This window comes from Miniopterus schreibersii (assembly GCF_964146895.1).
Source record: "Miniopterus schreibersii genome assembly, chromosome: X".
Taxonomy (NCBI): Eukaryota; Metazoa; Chordata; class Mammalia; order Chiroptera; family Miniopteridae; genus Miniopterus; species Miniopterus schreibersii.
In genome coordinates this window covers 73,560,896-73,585,174 of record NC_138104.1, presented here as the reverse complement: position 1 = coordinate 73,585,174, position 24,279 = coordinate 73,560,896, and the positions used below count along the sequence as shown (strand labels likewise).

The 24,279-nt window shown below is 40.9% G+C and overlaps 1 protein-coding gene across 8 annotated transcripts in view; it reads right to left on the bottom strand.

Moving 5' to 3' along the window:
• Positions 1 to 24,279, bottom strand: part of SHROOM4 (shroom family member 4) — a 206,410-nt gene that overhangs the window by 108,949 nt on the left and 73,182 nt on the right. For 2 of the 8 annotated variants that reach the window (XM_081126795.1, XM_081126800.1), the window contains exon 2: positions 1,164 to 1,315. The exons of 1 other annotated variant lie outside the window; for it this stretch is intronic. In XM_081126795.1, coding sequence (XP_080982921.1) covers positions 1,164 to 1,315 — 152 coding nt within the window. Of the gene's footprint in view, positions 1 to 1,163; positions 1,316 to 2,403; positions 2,510 to 2,773; positions 2,904 to 5,911; positions 5,999 to 13,892; positions 13,971 to 24,279 lie in introns of those variants that run through there. 5 more of the 8 variants (XM_081126797.1, XM_081126796.1, XM_081126798.1 and 2 more) reach the window with 5 other exon arrangements.

Here is a 24,279-nt window from a genome sequence, read left to right as displayed (position 1 = left end):
AAGTCATATGTGACGAAGACTGAAAATAATCCATTGACTTTGACAGTTAGGAGGTAATATGTAGCTTTTGACAGTGATTTCAGTGGAGTTCTGAGGGTCAAATTCAGACTGCAATGGATAGAAAGCAAAATGGTAGGTGAAGAAGTGGAGACAGTGCTTATAGAATCTTCTTTTGAAAGACTGAATATGAGCAAAAGAAGGAAGAGGTAGTAGCCAAAGGTGGAAGTAAAATTGTGGAAAGACACTTTAAAATTTTTTTCTAATAAAAATACTTAAGATCGAGAAGCCTAGGCATGTGCATAGAAAACAAACTAATAGACATGAAGAAGTATAAGTTCCAGTAGTACAGAGCAAAGATGCAGCAGCCATATGGAAAGCTCACCAGTGGGCAGATGCTTGGCAGCAGCAGAATGATTATATTCTAAAATTCCCTTGCCTTCCTTCTGTTTGTGCCACTCAACTTACCTAGAATGCCTTTTTCTTTTTGATAGCACATTTGTCAAATTCTACCCACCCTTTAGCTCAAATCCACCTCCTCTATGAAGTCTTACCCTATCAATCTCTTCTGAAGTTGATCTCTTTCTCTTGAACTCTAATAGCAATATCTGTTTGAACAATCCATTTGACAATTACCCTTTACAATATAAAATCTCTTTAATTGCTTTCTTCAAAAATGTATTGCTAATTTATTTGTCACATGTGTGTCTTTTCTCCCCTGCTAGACTGTACACTCCTCAAGGGCAGGGTTTCTAGCGAAGGATTTGCCACAGTCTCCAGAATGCCTACCATGGAAGGTAGGGTCTCTTTAAACTACATGGTTGAGCAGTGGGAGCCTGCTATGAAGAAGACAGAAAAATGCTGGGTTAGGAAGGTCCTTGGTGTGTATTGAGTCATTTCATACTCTCAATAGAAAATAAGAAGACTGAATCTTGCAGAGGTAAAATAAATTTATCCAAAGGACACAAGTAGTATGTGACCGTGTCAGGATTTGAACCAAAGGCCTTTCTAATACATTCTTCTTCAGTTGTCTGCAGAATTCTGTTGACGGGAAACACCTCTTTCCTTAGTGATATTGATAGAGATATGACTCTATTGAGGCTCTACTGCCAACCAAGTGATTTTGGCAGCCCCTGCACTTTGCAGGGAATCTCCCTGTGCCTTACCTCCTGACAATCAGTTTGAGGATCCGGAAGGAGCCTTTGATGAGGATGAGGGCCTCTTGGCGGGAGCCATACAATGGAGTTCCATTGATATTCACCAGCTCATCACCAGTCCTCATCTTCTGAGACAAGGCTGCCTTGCCCCCATCTTCAATCTGTGTTACAAAGAACAAAATAGAAAGCAGGTGGTGAGGCAAATCTCCGAAATTCTACTTCCTGGCTTCTCCCAACCTCTGAGCCACAAGTAGTACTGAGGCAAGGTGGGGCAGGGCAGGGCAGGGCAGGGCAAGGGTGGTGGTGGTGGTGGTGATAGTGGTGAGGTGGGTGAGGGATGGCTCCAGGAAGCTCCAGGCAGCAGCTAAGAAGCTGATCACAGGCCATTATTTACCGAAGGCAAAGCTTGGGCAAGCCCCTGAGGAAAGAGGCAACACAGTAATAATATAACCTGTCCATCTGGGGAGACAAGCATTTCTAAATAAAAAAATGATGCTTGGAAGGAACCCCACAATATGTGCTAAAGTAGCAGAATGGCATAGCAAAATGTGCACATAAATTAGAGCCAGAAGAGCTAGACTCCAGCAAAATTATCTTTGGCAAGTCCTTTCCTATCTTTGGGCAGACTTTGAACTCTGACAAACTTGAGTTTGGATCTTGTGTCTAGTACTTTCTAGCTGTGTAACCCTGAGAAAGTTACCTAATATCTCTGTATCTCAAGGATCTCACATGTGAAATATAGATAACAAGAGTGCCTACCTCACAGGGTTGTTAGTATATGAAGTGTCTGGGAGCAGTAAGTCCTCAATAAGTGTGATTATTATAGCAAGGGGTTTGACTCTGAAGGTGGCTTCCAGCTCAATATTCTGTGAGTGGAATTGCAAATTCAAAAGATACAAAGTATGTGCAAAGTAATTGATCATTTATCTGTGTCTCTTCAACAAGTACCTAGCACAGTGCTTCCAGTGTCTGGCACATAGTGAGCATTTACCAAAAGCTGGGAACCTGGGTGTTCACTGTTCCAATACAGCCTTCAGAATTTCCATTGAGTAGGGCAACCTTGGCAAGAAGATAGTCAATTTCCATTGAGCAGAACAATCTTGGCAAGAAGGGTGGCATTGAAAGCAAAGTCACAAATAATAGCCACTGGGGTAGGCAAGAGAAAAACAGCAGAATGTCCCCCAAGGGTACTTGCTTACAGCTACTTTTATATGTAATATATTCCTTCAACCCCAAAGGTGATTTCTACCTATTGGAACATCAGTTCCATCCATGGTGGTAGGAGTGATCTCATCCATCGATTTAATTCCTTCTTCAAGTTTTTAGTGAATTTCTAGTATGCACAGGACAACATGCTGGAGATACAGAAAAGAGCAAAGCACGCACAACTCTCAGACTCAGGGGTGGGTTACCATCTAAAGTTCATATGTCCACACAAATGGTCAAGTAAAAAATGGTCCAACTCACTGATGGAATCAGGAAGAGGTGTTTGTTTGTTTGTTTGTTTTCCCAAGGGCAAAGGAGGTGAGGGTGATTAAACCACACAGTCCTTAGAGAAAATTAGATTCTAAGTGGGGCAACAATGGACTGGTCTTCGCCACAGGTGTTTTTATACTTACTTCTATTCTTGCTCCAATCTTTCTCTCAGTCTTTAATAGCATCCCTCCAATCTCTCCCACACCATGGAAGTTAGAATACTGCTGAGCTTTAGGTTGGCCAGCTCATGTGCAATTTGGCAGATGCAACCTCCTTAGTGCAGAGAAAAATGTTAATTCAGGATTTCAAAAACCCCATCAAATAAATTGAAATTCTGAGTAAAATCACAGACTGTTATTAAATTTATGGCTGCTAACCCAACAGGTTTTTGTGGGGGTTTTTGTGGTTGTTGTTTTTTTTGTGTAAATTAACCTTTGTTTGATACATTATAGGTTAGCCAAGTGACTTTGAATATATATACCTTTGTTCCAGTACCTGGGCCACCACTCAAAACAAGCCAATATTGGTAAATGAGGAACAACTCTCAGCAAATTAATTAGGATTGCACTCATTTCCATTGTCATTATCATTATTACTTCACAGTCACTGCTGCCTGCTGCCTGCTGCCTGCTGCCTGCTGCCTGCTGCCTGCTGCCTGCTGCCTGCTGCCAAAAAAAAAAAAAAAAGTGCTGTACTAGAATTTCAGGAGTTGTATTTAAATGACTCATTCCTTTGGCATCCATGGAAAGGCCCTCAGCATCAGGCAGGACTTTCAACAGAAAAGTCTTCCTTATGCTAACAACCACAAACAGGAATCTAACTAATGAATGCTAATAGATTTTTCCTGTTGATGTACATTAGTCTTAATTCACTCTACTCATTTTTTTATTCATACAACTCAACTATCCATATTACTGTTTCCCATAGCAAGTCTTTCCTTCAATTCGTATTGATATTAAGTACCACTTCAGGTTAATTAAACACTTTGTTACATCAACAAGACCTCTGTTTATTGTAGGCCAGAAAAATAAAAGAGGAGTACTTTTTAAACTAAAATGCTTAATTATTTCTGCAGCAAAAGTTCAGGCATTTTGCATTTCTTACTGACACTTCAGCTGCCACTATCTGAGTCCTTGCAGTAACTCTTTCTTAGACTATAGCCTCAGGCTGACTACATGCCCATTCTGCTGTCCCATGCCCTTTCTCAGTCACCAGCAGCAGCATCCTCAGGACAGACAATGCTACTTTAGCACAAGTGTGAAGATTCGCAGACAACAACACAGCAAATTATGGGCATCCAGCACAATCCCAGAATCCAGACTGGTCCAGAGCAGGGAATGAAACGCCATTTGGTTGAAGAGCTCTTGGAGTACACAGCATACTAGTCTTTCCCCAGACACAGCATTTACAGAGCTATACAATTGATTTCTTCTTACCCCTCCTGATTTTTTATGCGTTTAAAAATTATTGTTCACTAATCTTTCTCCTCCCCTGTCTCCACATAGATTTCTAGGATCCATTTATTGTTTTGCCTCCTGAGAGCCAGTTCTCCAGGTCAATGGCTCAACTACACATTTGTTTATATAGAGTATAAAGCAGCTGCTCATTTTTCTAGCAAGGAAAAGGAAAAGGAAAAGGAAAAGGAAAAGGAAAGGGGAAGGGGAGGGGAAGGGGAGGGGAAGGGGAGGGGAGGGGAGGGGAGGGGAGGGGAGGGGAGGGGAGGGGAGGGAAGGGAAGGGAAGGGAAGGGAAGGGAAGGGAAGGGAAGGGAAGGGAAGGGAAGGGAAGGGAAGGGAAGGGAAGGGAAGGGAAGGGAAGGGAAGGGAAGGGAAGGGAAGGGAAGGGAAGGGAAGGGAAGGGAAGGGAAGGGAAGGGAAGGGAAGGGAAGGGAAGGGAAGGGAAGGGAAGGGAAGGGAAGGGAAGGGAAGGGAAGGGAAGGGAAGGGAAGGGAAGGGAAGGGAAGGGAAGGGAAGGAGAGAATGAGGGTAAAAGATATATAAAAGGGGGTAAAAGTAGGTTTACAGTTTGAGTATGTGAAACAGAGTTTATTCTTGTATATTATTTATTAATTGTATTATTTTCCATACAAATAACTGTAAACCTATTTTTGCTTCACCCTGTATATTCTTCTCTGAAAAGTTTTGTTTTCCCTGTCCAACCACTACACTCATAACTCTGGCTGGGCCCCAGGAAAGGTGTGAATCAACAAACATTGAGAAAAACATGCCCTGCTTGAGGGACTATATAGTATCATTTTATGCTATCCATTCAGTAAGGCTGGTCAACTTTCCAGTTTTTCTTGAATCAGACCTTCAGGGTGGCTTTCTTGTTTCATTAGAAGTGTTATGAATTCTCAGATTGGGCCCAGATGCATTGGAATGTCAGTGTAAACATACATCACAAAGCCCAGTGTAAATGATGGTTAACTTCTGTGTCACTTTGGGTTGTACAAGTGATCACTAAACTAGCAGTGAGTGGCCCAAGTAATTGAACATTGATTGCATAAAGATCATGTAATCAAAAGCCAGATGGTGTCTAGAAAGTTTGGAGGGCTGATTGACCTTAGACAAATCCCTTTCTCCTCTTTTGGCCTCTTTTACCCTTATTGGTAAAATGTAGGGGTCTGACTAGATGATCTGATTAGATGAGTACCCTTGGAGCTCTGACATTCAGTGACCTGTGAACAGTTAGCAAAGTCATGCAATATTCTTCTTCTGACATAGAAAATCCCAGCTTTTTGCCCCATTATACTTGGCCTTCATCTATGTTTCACTCATTCAAAATGGACTAATTAACATTCATATCTCATTTTCCTGTATTTTTTATCTATTGTTTCAGAGTGGTCCATCAAGGTTGGGACACTTAAAAAGCACAGCTGGGACACTGAAAGAAAGAGATTCCTGAAGCCCCATTTTGTGCTGATGAGCTGATCATTTAGAAATTTTTGATGGGTTTTCAATGCAGCATGAAATGCTCTGATAGCTGTCAACAAAGTGACAAGTTGGCCGCTTGAGAGTAAAGGCAAAGAAAAATTGACTTAACAGCACTTACTGGCTTTCTAGTAGCTTTCATTTAGTTAGATATTAGCAGATACTTGCTTGGGCCTTTTGAATAAATTTAGAAGATATGAGAAAGTGGAAAAAAAAAGTTAAATCAGGTTTATCTTGAAAAAAATACAGTCAGCTAAAGAAACAGCATCTGCAACAATAACCAACTAATATTGAATGCTTATAACAATAGTGTAAGAGCAGCATTAAAAATCAATGACATGACTGTAAATACCTCTGCTTGCTGCAAGAAATTTATTGGAAAATCAGGCACTGACTGAAACTTTCTTGGCCAGTTCTAGGACCTTCTGGCCAAATTAACAGTCCATATTCCTGCTTCAACCAGCTAGTCTAAGGAGGCAAACAACATGGTTACTTGTTTAAAGTGATGTGTGCATGTGTGTTGTTTGTTTATTTGTTTGTTTTTTGCAAATAGAAAAGGCCCACCCAGAATATAATGGTTGCATTGCTTTAAGAAAATAGAAGATCCTCTGAATGTCTTTTTAGTACCCTCTGAAAAATTTTGAGATGTCTAGTAACACTTCAGACACTCATTCAGCAATTCAGTCTTTCTGGAGAATCAATAGAAAGAAAATGTAGAGGTGGAGATAAGCTGGATTTGAGCAGTTTAACTATTGGGAAGTAGGGCCATTAAATAATGATAAAGTCTGTGCTTATTCTGAAACTTAGTTTGAAATCTTGAGTAGACCACAGATTGGGGAGTGTTTCTGGTCTGCTCTCTCTACCCTGTTGGTGCCCCTTAGAATCTGATCATGCTAGGAGAGATTAATCAGAGTGCCCTGGACAGGGGAGATACAGGCTTTGAAATCTCTGCAATGTCTTTGCCATGACTTTCAGCAGTCTGATTCCAGGTTGCAGACGTATTGGCTGCCCTAACTTGTTTCTTGTAGCAACTCTCTCCCTTCAGAATCCCTCTCAAATTTCCAAAGTAGTCTAAATTAGAAAAACAAGAAACTCTGATGTTTCTAATTTCATCTTCTCTACCTTACTCCAGCTTCCCAAAAGGTAGAACAGAAAATGAAAATCTCTTTCTTAAATAAAGAAGAATTCAAAAACACCAACCAATTACAAAAATGTAAGCAGACCTGGTTCTAAGTAGTAATCCCTGTATGGAGACAGATCAAGGAGGTAGACATCAAGGGAGAAGATATTTTTTCCCTCTACCAGCTAAGAAGCAGATGCTCAAATTTTACAAGGGGCTGTTCCAGAATGTAAAGTTCTGTGAATCAAGCCCATTGGCTCCCCTGACCTTGGACCAAGGAAAATATGCCGTACACCATAGCATGACCCTGTTCCTACAGACACCTCCCCAGCTGCTTCATCACCATCTAATTTACTAATCCTCACAACAAGGGCCCTCTAAATGCAAAATCATTAAATATAGAGGTGGAGATTAGCCCAAGTCATATTCTAAGTATCTATGCCAAAAACTCAGTCAGCCAAGAGCCAAACTCAACTCTAGGAATTTGGTGGTGAGGAAAGGGGTAGGGAGTCAAAAGCACTATATCCTACATCAGCAACCGAAAGTCAATTTGTCTTTGGTCCTACAAAAACAGATCATCCTGCTGGCTCCAGAAGTCAGAAAAGGTAGAATAAATATCACTATGTGAGAGTAAACTCAGTTTTTCTTCCATTATCAGCAATATATCCATTGGGGTCCTGTTCACACTTTGTAAACTCTAGCCAATTGGTTACACTAAAGTCTCTTGTTTACATTAATAATATCAATGTTTGTCAAAAATGTTAGCCTTTGGTGATTTAGAACAATAATCTCCAGAATGGGGTGTGTATATCCCAGATTATTCACAAGATGATCTACTGAATGGAAATATTAGAACTTCTGTTTATATTTATGCTTATCTAAAGAAATAAAAAATCAAGCCTTATTAATATTTAATATTGGTGGTAGTAAATTATATCATCCATAAATAAATTTATGTATATTGGAGAAATATGCTCAAAATATTTTTACTGATGTAAATTTTTACTAAAATAAACTTGGCTAGATTATATCCTTAAATGACAGGACTAAATACATAAAGCTTTTAGAGTAAAACATAAAAAAATATTGTTGTGGGAAAAAATTTCTTGGACAGAATGCAAAAAGCAATAACAATAAGAGAAAGTGTGTTATATAGGAGTTCATCTAAATTTTAAAAATTCATAAAAAATGCCACTAAAAAGTGAAAAGACAAGCCACAGACTGGGAACAATATTCACAATACATATATCTGACAAAAAACTTATATCCAGAATATAAAAAGAACTCCTGCAAATCAATAAGGAAAAAATAACCAATTAACAATTGGCAAAAGACTTGAACAGGCACTTCACTAAATAATAGAGCCAAATGCTTAATAGGCATATGAAAGTTGCTCAATAGCATTTTTCATCAGAGAAATACAATTTAAAATCACAGTAAAATATCACTACACATCTACCAGAATGACCAGAATGCCTAAAATTAAAAAGACTGAAAATACTAAGTACTGGCAAGAACGTACAGCAATTTGAACTCTATATTGTTGGTGGAGGTGTAAAATCATACAACCACTTTAGAAATCTGTGCACCTTCCCTTGGACTCAGGCATTCCACACTTAGGTATACCCAAGAGAAAAAAGTGCATGTATCCACAAAAGACTTGATTGTTCATAGTAGCTTTATTTATGATAGACAAAATAGGAACAACCTACATGTCCATCAAAGCACACACATGTAAAATTGCATAATATACAGCAATAAAAAAGAACAAACTACTGATGAATGCAACAAAATGGATGAATCTCAGAAGTATTACATTAACTGAAAGAGATCAGACTATAATACATACTATATGATTCTACTTTATATGAAGTTCAAGAACAGACAAAGCTAACTAATTATCTATGGCAATAAAACTCAGAATAGTGGTTATCTCTGGAGAGAGTGTACTGATTATGAAGGCACAGGAGTGTAATTTTCAGGGGTCCTGGAAATGTTTTACATATTGACCTGGGTGCTGATTACATGAAAATATACACATCTAAAAATTCATTGAGATTTGTGCATTTTACTGCATATATCAATTATTCCTTACTTTAAAAAACAACTTAAAAAATAAAGACCACTAGACTATACAGATTACATTTCTGAGGTAGGGACCAACCATCAAGTACTATTTTCACATACTCATAGCTTTAATCAAGGCAAAGCATTTCACTTAAAAGGTAAACCTTCACAATAGGGCTATAATTTATGAATTCCCATTGTTCCTCTCTGCTTTGAAACACTATTCTCCTGCCCCACTCCTTCCATTAAGGTGGATAATTTCAATAGGAATGAAAATGAAGACAAACATGCCAACTGGTAAAAGTGAAATTTAAAAAAAAAAAATCACCAACCAATTTTTATCTTATAAAAACAAAATCAATTCCTCACCCAATCTTGGAACTATCTATTTTCTGCTCCTCCTGCCTATCCCAGATATATCACTTTGTCATGGTCCTCAGAGTTCCTCATACCCACTCAGAGAAGCAGAACTTCTGGTCAGGCCATTGTCACACAGACAACTATCTCTTCTTCAGGTATCATTACTGCCTCCTATTGGATTGCCTATGCTTCTTGGCTGTCTAATAAGCTTATTAGCTGAATTTCAGTGGAACAAGAGAGCAAAGAACCTTGCAAAGCTGATGTGGTAGATAGAGTTCAGGGAGAACTGGGGTGGGAGAAACTGGAGGAAAGGATATGGTAGCATGCTAAAGACTTTGCTCCTTGACTTTTAGAAGCAGTTGACAGCAACAGAGTTCACTATATACAACCATAATATTAGCTCCCTTGTATAGGGTTAAAATTTTTTTTAATGAGATAGATCTATTAGTACTGATAGACACTGGTTTCTTTTTTCCCCCTTGAAGGAAACTATTAATTGTGTTTATGTTTCAGAGAGATGGATGGAGGGGATAAACAGACTACCGTTTATTAATTAATCTACTAAAATTAATCTATTACTTTTATACTTCTCTAGGTCCTCGATGTTTATATGTTACTTTTTTTAAAATGCCAACAGAATTTTCTGGGTAATAAGAGAGTAGGTCTCCTTCTGCTCTTTTCTTTATAATCACCTCTATTAAAGTAAACAAATGGGTGTTATTTAAAAGGAATTTACACAAAGTTATGTGTGATCCGGGCAGACAATTTGGAAAGTAGAGGAAAACATAAAAAACTATTTACATCATTCATAGTCTCCCAATCAGACATGATAGTCAGTAATATTTTGATGGTTTCCTCTTCCAGTCCTTTTTCTTATGTCATTTAAATGTCTATTTTAATAAAATTGAGCTAAATTTTTGAAAAAACAGTCTAAGGCAAACCAGATAGTCCATGATGCTACCCAGCATTAATAGAGCACAGTGTGAAAATCTAGTGAGTAACCTTAGATGACAGAAAAGTCCAACAGTCTTTCTCATACTATTTAATATAAAAACAATGGAAATAGGATACATTAACCTATTGACATTTATGAACTGTGCACAAATGCTTGTAAGAAATGCTTTAATTAAAACATAAATGAGTGTTATATTCCAGCAGATTACTAGAGAGAATTAAAAATAATTCTACTTGGGTTAATATAATATTTATTTCTCCACTATAACCCAATGTCAATGTTAAAACTATTCCTCAAGTTCATCAAAAGTATCTTTTTAACTTTCCAGCTGAATGTGAATGAGTTACATACAGACTTTCAGCCCAAGAGGATGTGATTAAATATCTGGAATCTGAACCATCCCCAAACCAGGTTCATTCAATAACTCATTGCTGGTTCCCTGAAACCATTTATTTATAACCCATTGTGCAAAAAGCCAAAGACAGTTTTTAAAGAGTACATATAACCCAACACTAGTCATTTCTGACTGGAAAAGGACTAACACCCATCAGGGAAGGGACAAAAGTCTGCCCCTGGAAGCCAATAAGCCTGCTATACTGTCTGGAAACCACTTGTACAGCTTACTACACACCTGTGTGCCCTCTATAGGATGAAGATGAAGGGAGAGGTGGCTAGCTTTCTCTTTTTCACAGCTGGGGCCCTGCATTCTGCTCCCAGTACATTGTTTGCCTCTGCTCAGGCCTCCTTTCTTCAGGAGTGATTTTAATCTTTGCTCTTCACTTAGCCCTTTGAACGGTGTTACATAAAGAGGGTATAAAGAAGCACTTAATTGCCTCCCATCATTCTGCATAACAGCTATCAACGCAAACAACTTCCACAGAAATAACTTACTAAAGTATACATATATGTTGTATAGGCAATAACAATAATATTCTTTACCAACTCTAGGATATTAAGTTAACACACTTACTGCTGCTTTCACAGATTGCTGCAAGGCTAAGAATAAGTAAGTCATCACACTGTTCTGGCCCAAGCTACTCTCCTGTTCACACAGAGACTGAGAAGTGACGTACTATTTCAGCAAGATGCATCAGATAAAACAAATCTGAGATTCCACAATTGAAAAAGAAAAAAGAAAGAGCAAATGTACTCAATTGTTTTTATGTTGGCATTAAGTCGGGACTCTTACATCAGAGTGCATGGATTGCAATGCCAGGATTTGTTTGAGAAGAAAATGAAGGAGGACATGTTGGGCATCTAAGATCTGGGGAATCATAATGGGGAAAGCAGTGTGGAAACTTTTCTCCTGGTAGCAGGCTTGCTTTTCAGGTTAAGGCTGGATGAAAAGAAAGAACCAGATTTTTAGCTCCAGTCCCTGCTCATTCTCACTTCTCTTAATTTTAAACACAAGGGTAGAGCCCTCTCCCTTTTTCTTTAATGGTTGACCCCTTCTGACAGTGGACTCCACAAACCTTGGCACTGAAGGTGTTCCTCATAGCCAAGGTCACTCTGCTGCTTTTCCTCCTCCCTCTAATCTTTCTCCAGCCCTCCCTAACCATCTCTCCTGGGTACTCTGCCATTCCCACCTCTCTCTCCCCCCAAGGTATTTGAGCTTGTTTTCTCTGCCTTAGCCTTCCCCCTAACCCCCACCAGTGCCTCTTCCTGGGTTTCTTATGGGCAAACATCAAGCACCATATCATTAACATCTGGCAGTTATGTCCACTAATTAAATCAGGCAGAGAGACCAAGGAATGATTCTTACCATGTAAATATCAGCAGATTAGAAGCCCTACATAATCTGGCCATGTCTGCCTTTTGGGCCTCATTTCCTACACACACTGCAGTCATACTGAACTTTCTGTTCTTCAGAGAGGTCAAGCCCATCTCCACCTCAGAACCTTTGCACTTGCTGTTCTCTCTGTTCAGAACATTCTTTTTTTCTAGATCCTTATGTAGCTCCTTTCATCATTCAAGTGTCAGCTCAAATGTTACCTCCTCAGAGAGATCTTCCCTGACCACCAGCATAAAGTAGATTTATTCTCTTTCTCCAACCCCCAACTCTCATTCTCCGTCACATTACCTTTTATTTTCTTCATAAAATTTATCATTTTTGTATCATCTCACTTATTTCTACATATGTTTACTTTCTGTCAGGATACTTACATTATAGCAGGAGAAACAGTCGAATAATGTCTTTTTATGGCTCTATCACTGGCAATTAGGAAAACAATGTTTGTATTGAGCACATAGTAGTTGCTCAATAAATATTGGTTGAAATTAGACTTAGAAGGGATCTCAGGATATCACCCCACTCATTTGTCTGATTCTGGACAAGTAACATTATTTTCACTTTGCTGATCATATATAACTGAGGTTCATGGATATTAAGTGACTTGCCCAAGATAGAGAATCTATTAGGTTTAAGATCTTTCCTTCTGCAAGAATGTGATAATACATTTTTGTTTTCCATGAGTATATTGCTACTCGTGAACCTTAACTAGCAATGCAAAGAGTTCTGGTTAAAAAGGCACTGTAAGTCTCCAAGCTTTTAAAAAAGCATTATCATTATTGGCTCAGGATAGTCCAAAAATAATTATCTTTTTAGCTAAATGTTGCCTGTTTGTGGTGAGTGCCCAGAGGTGATTGTTACACTTAATTTGGTGGGAGGAATGAAGCTTTTAAGTAAACTTAGGTACATGTCAACAATACCTTGTACCCATATATGATTCTCCTTAGTTTTTAACATTCCTAGCCTTAGAAAGTTAATTTAAAACATACACAAGCCCTCACAAACAGATCATGAATGCTGGGGGATTTAACTGCCCCCAGCATCTGGGAATTCAAAGTAACATCTACTCCACCTTCCTGTGTACAGACATTACAACAGGCCCTTTCAGTCTACCATTCCTGAAAGGTTTAAGAGCAAACCCAGACGATGGGCATAAACCAGATTCTAATTTGATTTAGTGCTTAGTTAACCAATTCCTCCAGATCCCCAAAAAGGTGTTTGTGGTGGGAGGGGAGGCCCTCACCAATGTCTGAATGAGAGTTTTCCCTGACCCAATCTCATATAACTAGCTTTTTCCTTAAAGGCCATTTGTTCAGTGTTTAAGTGGGATTTAGTGTTTATACCTTCATGAGGCTTTTCATATAAACAAATTCACAAGTCAGGAAAAAAAAAATCCTTTGTCGAGCCAGGTTTCCTGACGTGGGGGGGTTGGAAAATACGGCCACCGCGATATGACTAAAACAAGTTTAAATACCTGTAGTATGCATTCAGCACTAATGAACAATAAGTGATAGGGAAGTTTTGTCAGGTCTGATTCAGATTACCTGTGGCTGCTGTGAATTATATGGAATTACACAGAGTTTAATGGTTCTCTGGCAATTTGCCTTGGCTCAGCGCCAAGGCAGCTAATGCTTCAATCAAACTGCTCTCCCCACCCCCCACCCCAAGATAATTTCTGTTCCTGTCTACATCTTGAGTGTATCTGTGATGAAGCCTTCAATGACACCCTCATACAAATGCTATTTTCTTCTCTGTCCTTTTCCCTTCCTTCTTTATGGCTGAGTGCATTAACTGCCCCTGTAGCCAGACAAGCTGCCTGGCTAGCGTTTATGAAGAGAACAGCTTTTAAGGTTTGATTTAAAAGGAGGAGCCAACAGTGCAACGATGAGAACAGGACAAATGTCAGTTGACCCTAATCCTTTCCTCTGCAGTACCATCAGCTAGATCTATTTTGCCCTCATGGGCATTTGCCCTAGACCCAACCCTGCAGCGTGACTCAAGATAACAGCCCTCCCCCACCACACAAAAGGCAGGTAACCCACCTGATACAGAAAATCCCATCGCATGGCAAGTTACTCTCCTCTCTGTAGGAACAAAACTGGCCCCCAGGCTGGAATTCTGCCACAGATTGCTGGCATCACTTTCACAGAGTTGGTACAGTAGACAAAGGCCAAGTGCACAAAGGCCAGACAAGTCCTCCACAAACTTGCGAAAAAGGAATGTCCCACTTTGAGGTGCAATCGTCCTGTAGATAGCAAATATTGTGGGTCCACTCTCTCATGGATCCCTGTTAACCCTTATCTTCCCACCCTCTCCTAAACCTCACATGGAATTTCAGCACTAGAACCTCCTGCTTTTTGGCTAAGGTGATTTCTAGACCCACCCCTTGCCCAAGTGATTCCAAAGACACAGTTACTGGCCATACTAAGGAGAAAGCTCATTTTAGGAGACTAGCTGCCATAGAACCGGCAGGAGGGAAAGGGCAGAAACCACAGGATTCCTACTCTACGCTGATTGCCACTAACTCATTTCAGCTGCTAAGAGGAGGCCCTGTTGGGGGAGCTGGGAGAGGAAATGGGTTCCATGTACAGTCCACTTTAAATTGTTCAAAATTGCGTGCTCGAAAATAGCCTCCACTAAACATTTAGCATGCCCATTAGCACAAATCATAAAGCTTTAGGCTTTGCTGCACTGTTGGCCCAAACTGCCTAAGCTGCTTCCCTATGGCAATGATGATTAAACGGCTGGCAAGTCAGATGCATGCAGGAAGAATAAAGGAGCTCCAAGGATGGTTAAACCTAGGCCCAGGAAGAATAGTTTAATATGACTTTTAAGCACATAAAGAACGTAGAGGGTGAGGACCAGCTGTTCTCAATTTTGACTGAAAGCAGAGCAAGGGAAAAGGAACTAAAATTGCAATGAGAGGGACTGGTGTTAGCAAGAAGGAAGAACTTCCTGCCAGAGAAAGTAGGTAAATATTAGACTGAGTGGTGGGTCAATGAAGGTTGTGGAATTTCCTTCTTTGGAGTGGTTCTTCTGTCTGGGCTATTTCTGTGTGGTCCTTCCAGAGAGTGGAGGAAGGAGAAAAGAGAGGCAGCCAGAGGTCCAATTCAATCCCTCTCAGCACTCAGAATCTCATGTTTGTAACACTCAAGGATCTGTAACAGGAATCACTCCACTGAGACACACACACAAAAAGAAGAAACAACAAGCAGCTTGTTGCCAATCACAAATGCTTAGAATTATCCCAACTCTGTAGCCCTTTCTTTGAGCCAAGCTTTTGCCCTGGCCCCTCAATCTCAAGAAAGTGAAGACTTGTTTTTAGCTCACCAAGGCCTCTAAGCCATGCATATGGGAACGATATTTTCTGAACCCAAAAGCAGGACATGGTCTGACAATTATATTTATGGGAACAAGACAATAGACTATGTGAAATCAGAGCTATCCCAGGAAATCTGGGACGTATGGTCTCCATAGCCACATATTATCTCTTTCTAAGGGTCCCAACACAGGAGAGAGATGATTAAAACTATGCCATGTGGCTTAGGGTCTGGGTTTTTTCCTTGTCTGCAGCAAGACCAGTTAAGACTGTGAAAAAACCAGGGTCATAATAAGTCCAGTACAAACTGAAATTCCTGCTGCGCATGTTGAAGAAAGGTAGTGTACAGTAGTCCTCCCTTTTCCATGGTTTTACTTTTTGTAGTTTCAGTTACTTTCGATCAACTGCAGACCGAAAACATTAAAGGGAAAATTCCAGAAATAAGCTATTCATAAATTTTAAATTGTGCGCTGTTCTGAGTAGCTTGATGAAATCTCTCGCCATCCCACTCCATTCCGCCCAGGACGTGACTCATCCCTGTGTCCAGCATATTCAAGCTGTATATGTTCCCTGCTGTTAGTCACTTAATAGCTGTCTCAGTTATCAGATCGACTGTTCTGTATCGCAGTGCTTGAGTTCAAGTAACCCTTATTTTACTTAATGGCCCCAGAGTGCAAAAGTAGCCTAATCTATGTCACAATGCCTACGTCATTTACCTCACTTCATCTCCTCATGTAGGCATTGTATCATCTCATATCATCACAAGAAGAGTGAGTATAGCACAAGATATTTCAAGAGACAGAGAGACCACACTCATATAACTTTTATTATAGTATATTTTATTATTGTTCTATTTTATTACTAGCTATTGTTGTTAATTTCTTACTGTGCATAATCGATAAAATAAACTGTATCATAGGTATGTATGCATATGAAAAAACATAGTATATCTAGGGTTTGGACAGTTTCAGGCATTCACTGGGGGTCTTGGAACATATCTCCCCACAGATAAGAGAGGACCCCTGTATATATCTTCCCTAGTATTCCCTTCATTCTAAAACTTAGCAAGAGCAAACACATCCTACATGGTGTGTGCCCATTCTCATTCAACTATAAATAATGCCATAGGGTTACAGAGGGGGGAAAATGTGCTCTTGCACATGGAATCCTATTCAGTCATCCATGCAATCAAGCAGTGGTTCTCAAAGTGTGGTCTCTGAACAAGCAGCAGCAGCATCTCTCTGGAGCTTGTTAGAAATGCAAATTTTCTGGACCCACCATAGGTCTACTGAATCAGAAATTCTGGGAACAGGCCCCAGCAATCTGTGTGTTTTTTTTTTTTTTAATTTATCTTTATTGTTGAAAGTATTACAGATATCCCCCCCTTTTTTACCTATCGATCCCCTCCACCTCACATCCCCCCCCCCCCCCGCAGGCCTTCACCACACTATTGTCTGTGTCCATGGGTTAGGCATATCTGCATATAAGTTCTTTGATTACTCTCTCCCCACCCACTCCCCCACCCCCGCCTTCCCACTGAGATTCATCAGTCTGTTCTATGCTTTTATGTCTCTGGATCTATTTTGTTCCTCAGTCTGTTTTGTTTATTAGATTCCACATAAGAGTGAGATCATGTAAAACTGAATCAGGAAGAATCAGAAAACCTGAATAGGCTAATAACAACTGATGAAATCGAAGTAGTAATTAAAAAACTCCCAGCAAACAAAAGCCCTGGTCTGGATGGCTTCACAGAGGAGCTTTCTATTTCCTTAAACTGTAGGGTTAGATAGTTTACTAAAAAATTTTCTTGCTCTTTAAGGTAGGCCTTCAGTGCTATGAACTTCCCCCTTAAGACTGCTTTCGCTGTGTCCCATAGATTTTGGGTTGTTGTGTGTTCATTTTCATTTGTTTCCAGGAAGTTTTTTATTTCTTTCTTGATCTTATTGGTAACCCATTCATTGTTTAATAACATGTTATTTAGCCTCCATGTGTTCATATGTTTTTGAGTGTTTTTACTGTAGTTGATTTCTAATTTCATGCCTTTGTGATCTGAGATGCTTGATATGATTTCAGTCTTCTTGACCTTGTAGAGACTGGTTTTGTGTCCTAACATGTGGTCTATATTTGAGCATGACCCATGTGCACTTGAGAGGAATGTATATTCTGCAGCTTTGGGGTAAAGTGTCTGTAAATATCAATTAAATCCATCTGATCTAGTGTGCCATTTAGTCACTATTTCTATGTTGACTTTTTGTCTGGAAGATCTATCCAGTGAAGTTCACGACTCTGACTGTATTGCTGTTGATCTCTCCTTTAAAGTCCTTCAGGTTATTATTGATATGTCCTTATTGCCATTTTATTCTTTATGCCTATGTTTCTCTCTCTATTTCTTCTTATTATAGCAGTACTTTTAACATTGCTTGCAATGCTTCTATTTCTACTTCTAATTACAGCAGTCCCTTTAACATTCCCTGCAATGCTGGTTTGGTGGTGGTAAACTCCTTTAGCTTTTTTTGTCTGGGAAGCTCTTTATTTCACCATCTATTTTCAATGATAGCCTTGCTGGATAGAGTAGTCTTGGTTTCAGATCCTTGTTTTGCATTACCTTGAATACTTCTTGCCATTCCCTTCTGGCCTGTAGAGTTTTCGATGAGAAGTCAGCTGACAATCTTATGGGAGCCCCTTTGTAGGTAACAGATTGCTTTTATCTTGCTGCCTTTAATATTCTCTCTTTGTCTTTACTTTTTGGCATTTTAATTATGATATGTCTGGACATGGGCCTCTTTGGATTCTTCTTACTTGTAACTCTCTGTGACTCCTGAACTTGTGTGACTTTTTCATTCATCAGGTTAGGGAAGTTTTCTGCCATTATTTCTTCAAACAGGTTCTCTAACCCTTGCTTACTTTCAACCTCCTCTGGTACTCCCATGATGCGAATAGTGTTACATTTCATGTTGTCCCACAGCTCCCTTAGACTGTCCTGGTTTTTGTTTTTTCTCTTTTGATCTCTGATTGATTTTTTCTACCCTGTCTTCTAATTAGCTGATCTGATCCTCAGCTTCCTCTAATCTGCTGTTTATTCCTTCCAGTGTATTCTTTCTTTCTGCTACGTCATTCTTCATTTCCTTCATAGTTTCCATATCTTTTTTCATGCTGTTGAGCATCCTTACAATCAGTATCATGAACTCTATATCTGATAGTCTGCCTATCTCTGTTTCATTTAGCTCTTTTTCTGGAGACTTCTCTTGTTCTTTTATTTGGAGCTTGTTTTTTTGTCTCCCCATTTTGGCTGCCTATTTGGGTTTGTTTCTATGTATTAGGTAGGAGTGCTAGGACTCTCAATCTGTTTGAATGGTCTCTGGTGCAGGCCAATGTCAGACTCTGTTTGTGACTGGCTTTGAGTACCCTATTAGGAGATACCAACAATCCAAGGCTTGAGGTCCCCTCTGTTGGGGCTGGGTGCATTTGGACAGGACCAAGATGCACACCAAAGTCTGCTTTTCCAAGGCCGAGGTCCAAAAGCAGATCAGGCCAAGACTCAAAGCACCCTGAAGTCTGCCTCCACCTGCAGGCTGATTAATGTGATTCTCTTAATGATCCTCAGGCTGAAGAAACTCCACAGGGTGGGGTAGCCGATTGTTATCAGTCTCTTAATGAGTCTCAGGCTGTAGAAACTCCTTGGGGCAAGAGGTTTTCCAGTGGGGTGGGGCAACTGCTTCCCCCTCAGGCAAAAGCTGCTTGGAAGGTAAATGTCTGCCTCTGCAGTATAGGGGTATTATTTGGCACAGAAATCCAGAGGGGTGCCCTCTGAGCTCTATCTCCGGAGCCTCCAACCCTAGATTCTCCTCACACAGCTCCATTCCACTCTGCCCTCCCTCTGCTGGAACCCAAGGTAAGTGGCTGAACATGAAACTTTGTACATTGGCTCTTTAAGAGGGTGCCTGCATTTCCAGCTCTCTCTCCCTGGCAGACAGAAACACGGCTGCTTTTCACAGACAGATGTTATGTGGGCACCTTTCTCAGTTCTGGTGCTCTGGGCTGGGGTGCCCAGCTTGGGGTTTAGACCCCAGAGTTCTCAGTGGGAACCCCTCACAGCTGTGATATTCCTCTAGACCTTTAGCTGCCGCCTGTGGGAGCCCAACCAGCCCTCTCATGGCTCCGCACTTTCTACCAGTCTCTGTTTGGTCTCCATTTTTCCTCCTTGGTTATGAGGGTGCTCTCCAGCTCCTCTTCAGTTGCAATTGATTATTCAGGATGATTTTTCTATATTTTAGTTGTAATTCCAGTTTCGTTCTCAGAGAGTGTCAGTGTAGCTTCCGCTCAGTCTACCGCCATCTTTAACCTTCCTCCCAGTCTGTGCTTTTGATAAACTTTCAAATTTGGAAATTCCTGGATTAGAAATTCTAGTGGTGATGTTCACATTGCCAGCTAGCAACAGTACCACTAACCAACAGGACCAAGGCTACAGGCATGTTTGATACAGTATCTCTGTCAATTCAGTCTACAATATCTCTCACAATCTCCAAATCATGGAATAGCTTGACTCATGCTGCATACCAAAGTACCCCAAGCCTGGGTTTTGAGGAGGTAGCTCAGCTTATCTGCTCTAATAGGGCTTTTTCAAATAGGCCAAAGGCTCTTTGGGTTTCTCATCTATATCCTACTCAGACACACACACTCCTTTGAGTGTTCTGTGTATATTTTGGCTCTTAGCCCTTATCTGAGTGAGCTTCAACTAACTGACTAGAGCTCATTTTCTGTTTAGCAACATTATTTTTACTTTTAAACAAATACAGATGAAAAAGTCCCTGCTGAAAAGAGCAGCCATTAATGCTAGCCCTTATACATTACTGACATTGAATTACAATAAAATCAAACAAATTATTCAATGTTTTCACCTCTGTTTAACTTAATAAGTTAATTCATGTAATCAATGGGCCACCTTTCACAAATGTTTGCTTGAAAGGAGAAGAAATGCTTGCAGGTGAAATTTTTCAAAGTGAAGGGATCTGAGGACCAAATCTTGTTAAATGACAACTGGTTCTCCCCCAGAGCATCAGTCGATGATGGAATAGTGATCTCAGCACAGCCTCCCAGTTAGAATCATTGACTTCTGACTGCCAATGAAGCTGGTGATTCAGTTAGGGAAGCTGCACAGCACAGTTGAAAACAACATACATTATGCACCCTTATGTTCATAGCAGTGTTATTTACAATAGCTAAGATCTGGAAACAGCCCAAGTGCCTATCAGTAGAGGAGTGGATAAAAAAATTGTGGTATATTTACATAACGGAATACTATGTGGCTGTAAACAAGAAGGATCTCTTACCCTTTGTGACAGAATGGAGGGACCTGGAGAATATTATGCTAAGTGAAATTAGCCAGTTAGAGAAAGACAAATATCACATGATTTCACTTATATGTGGAATCTTACATACAAAATAAACTGATGAACAAAATAGGTTCAGAGGCATGGGTTCATGGAACAGAATGACAGATCTCAGTGGGGAGAGGGGTGGAGGGGACGGGAAAAGATTAACCAAAGAACATATATGCACATATGCATAACCCGTGGACAGAGATGATACCATGGGGGAGGCCTAGGGTGGGGTGGGGTCTGGGTGGAGGGGGAGAAAGGGGGGAATGGGGAACATCTGTAATACTGTCAACAATAAAAAAAATACATGTATACCTCATTTTATTGTACTTCACTTTATTGCTCTTCATACATGTTGCCTTTCTTACAAATTGAAGGCAAGACCCTCCATCAGCGAACAGATTATGACTTGCTTTATTGCTGTGGCCTAGAACCAAACCCACAATATCTCTGAGGCATGCCTGTACAGGAGGAAAATTTCTGGGTTGATGATAATGTTCTATATATTTATATGCATTTGGGATACACAGGTGCAGAGTATGTCAAAACTCACCCAATGACATAGTAAAGATTTATACATTTCATTGTATGTAAATTTTACCTAAAAAAAAGGGAAGAACTGTAAACAGACATAAAACAAAGGCATTTCAAAATGTTTTAGGGACCTGTACTAGTGTCCTCAACTTACTTTGAAATGTATCAGAAATTATAGGGATTTATGGGTGGATAGAAGGAATCAATAAATGAATAGATATGTGATAAACAAAATACAGTAAAATGTTAATAGTAGAATCTGATGGTTATATGAGTGTTCAAAGTAAAATTCTTTCAACTTTTCTGTAGGTCTGAAAAAATTCTGTTACAGGCCCTGGCTAGGTAGCTCAGTTGGTTAGAACATTGTCCCAGTACACCAAGGTTGCAAGTTCGAGCCCCAGTCAGGGCACATACAAGAATCAACAAATGAGGTAGAGGGAAGATGGCGGCCCTGTGAGAAGCAGCAGCGCCCCCGCTCCAGCCGCTGATTTGATTTCCTCCTAAAATCCTACGTAACCAGCTTGAAAAAAAACCAGAGAAACATACCTGAGTGGACGAAGTGTGAGTGGGGAGAACTGAGGAACCATCACGGAGTCTAGTAAGAGAGGGGGCCCTTGGAAGGGGGAGTCCCCCTGAAGCCTGTGCTGGGCTCCGAGCCTGAAGGCTTAGAGGCTACAAAGCCCCGTGGACGGCATCCAAAAGTGGGGATCCCACACCCGGAGCAGAGAGGGGAAGGAGCGCCCCGTGCACAGGGCAGAGGGACCCAGGGGAGCGGTGAGTCCAGTAGGGGACAGCGCCTTCCTAGGAAACAAAGCCTCTAGGGGCGGCTGTAATCGGGCGTCTGGTGCTCGGGGTGCCAACCATAGGGAAGGCTGTCCCAAGGCCTGTGGCACCCAAGTAGTGAGAGACCAGAGGACTGTGCTGAGCACCCACACACGGGGACTCCCTGCCGCCCTGTGGGGCACTGTGTTGAGCCCCAGAAAGCGCTGAATCTGCATGGCGTGGGGGAGGGGAGACCTCCCACCCTGAGCTCCCAGTGCCGGGAGGCTGGGTTCTGCAACCAGCCCTGAGGGTGTCCTTCCGCCCTAAGCTAAGAGGCTGGGATCTGTGACCGGCCCTGAGGGGCCCTGTGATGGCACTTGAAGCCGCTCCAGCTTTGCTCAGACCAGTGGTGTGGAGAGCTGCGTGGAGCTGACTTTGGGTCCCCTCCCGCTGGGTGCCTTGGAGCAAGGGCGGCGGGACCTTACAGGGCGGACTCTCTGCCTATGTGTTGCTTTGTGCTTTTGCCAGTTTGATTGCGGAACTGGTTCCCACCTTCCCGGCGTGCACTGCACAGACAGACCAGCGGAGGCTGCCATTGGGGTCTGTGCAGTAGACTGTCTGAGGGGTGGGACTGGTGCTACCAGCCAACCAGAGCTGAGTAGGGAGGGGCGGAGCCGGCCGACCTCTCCTGCAGCCGGGAGCACCACCCCAATAGGAAAGGGGCGGGTCCAGCTCACTGAAGCCCCAGACACACCCGCAGGGCACAGTCCTGAGGGGGATGGGAGAGCAGCTCATAGGAGGACTCTGCAAGAATAAGACTCTTGGAGACTGTTGTTTGGGAACTGGAGGAAACGCTGAAAACCCCTGCTGGAGGCTGGGCAGGCAAAGGGCCCACCAGAATGTGTTCTGAATCGAACCCACTGGGCCCTGACGGCTAAAACGGCCCAGACAGAAGAGGCAACAGGCTGAAATCAATCTGAAGCTGCAGCAGACCAGGGCCTGGGGGACTAGAATCAGAGGACAGGGTTGGGACTGAGAAGCTGGCGGTGGAGCAGAGACTAACTCCTGCAGAGTGAATGCCTGACAGTGACACCTCTAACGGGAGTGATACCCTGGACTACACTAGCCACCCTGTGCCCTAAACACTCTACAGAAGACTCTGGAGCAAGACCAGGCAACGACAAGGTTGCAAAATAGCTGACAAGAGGAGGTGGCCCACGGAGAGCCTCAGATCAACCATCTACCCAAGGACACCAGAGCCAAACCTAGACAGCTCTTCACATTGGGTGATACACAAGTACCTCACAAGAGAGCTGAAATCACAAAAAACAGTGACCCTCAGACAACATAAGTTGCCCAGAAGAAACGCACCTGATTGTCTACCATTTTCTCTGCTGTTTTTTTGTTTTGTTTGGTTTTGGTTTTTTTTGGTTTTGGGGTTTTTTGTTTTGTTTTTTGTTTGTGGGTTTATTTTTTCTCTTTTTTCCTTAGGAAGAAGAGAAAGGGGAGAAAATTTGTTTTTTCTTCTTTTTTAAATTTTATAAAATTTTTTTTTTCCTTTTTAAATTTTTTTTAAACATTTTTTTAACTATTTTTTTTATATAAAATAATTTTGTCTTGCTTAGCTTGTTTTTGGTTTTGTTTTTGTTATCTGCTTTGTTTTGTTTTATCCTTGCTTCTACTATCAAGACTTTCTTGATATCCCTGCTTAATGACTGGGACTTTATCATTATAACCAAGTTTACTGCTTTCCTCTATAGTTTCCCCCAAATCTCTTACCAGACTCCCTGCCTGCCTGGGCTTTATCTCTCTCTCCTCTCAATCTATTGGCATAACTTTTTTCTTCTTTTTCTTCTTTCTTTTTCTACTTTTCTTTCATTCTTTCATTTTGCCCCCTTCAGTTTTCCCGTCTGATTGTTAGTTTCTCTTATTCTCTTTATTCTATTTTTGTTTTCTCATTTTCAACTATTATCCTATTCCTATTCTCTCCCTTAATTTTCTGCCGGCCCTTCTTTCAGAATCTTTTCTCTGCTTCTGTTATCTCCCAGTAGCTTCTCTATTTTTTATATTTTAGTTTACTGTTATTTTCTAAATTTTCATTACTATTAACAACAACATAGACCTCTGGGCTCCACTGGACCCACAAGACAAAATCCCACGCCACAAGACTGGGACACAGAAAATATATCTAATATATAGATATAAGCACTAAGACCTACCAAAATGGGGAGACAAAGAAACAACCCCCAAATTAAAGAAAAGGAAACATCGCCAGAAAAAGACGTTGATGAGATGAAGTTGAGCAAGTTGTCAGAAACGGAGTTCAGAGTATTGATGATGAAGATGTTCAAGGAACTTAAGAAGACTATAGATGATAACATTGAGAACCTTAGTGAAAACATGAAAAAAGAGATACATACCATAAATACAACTCAG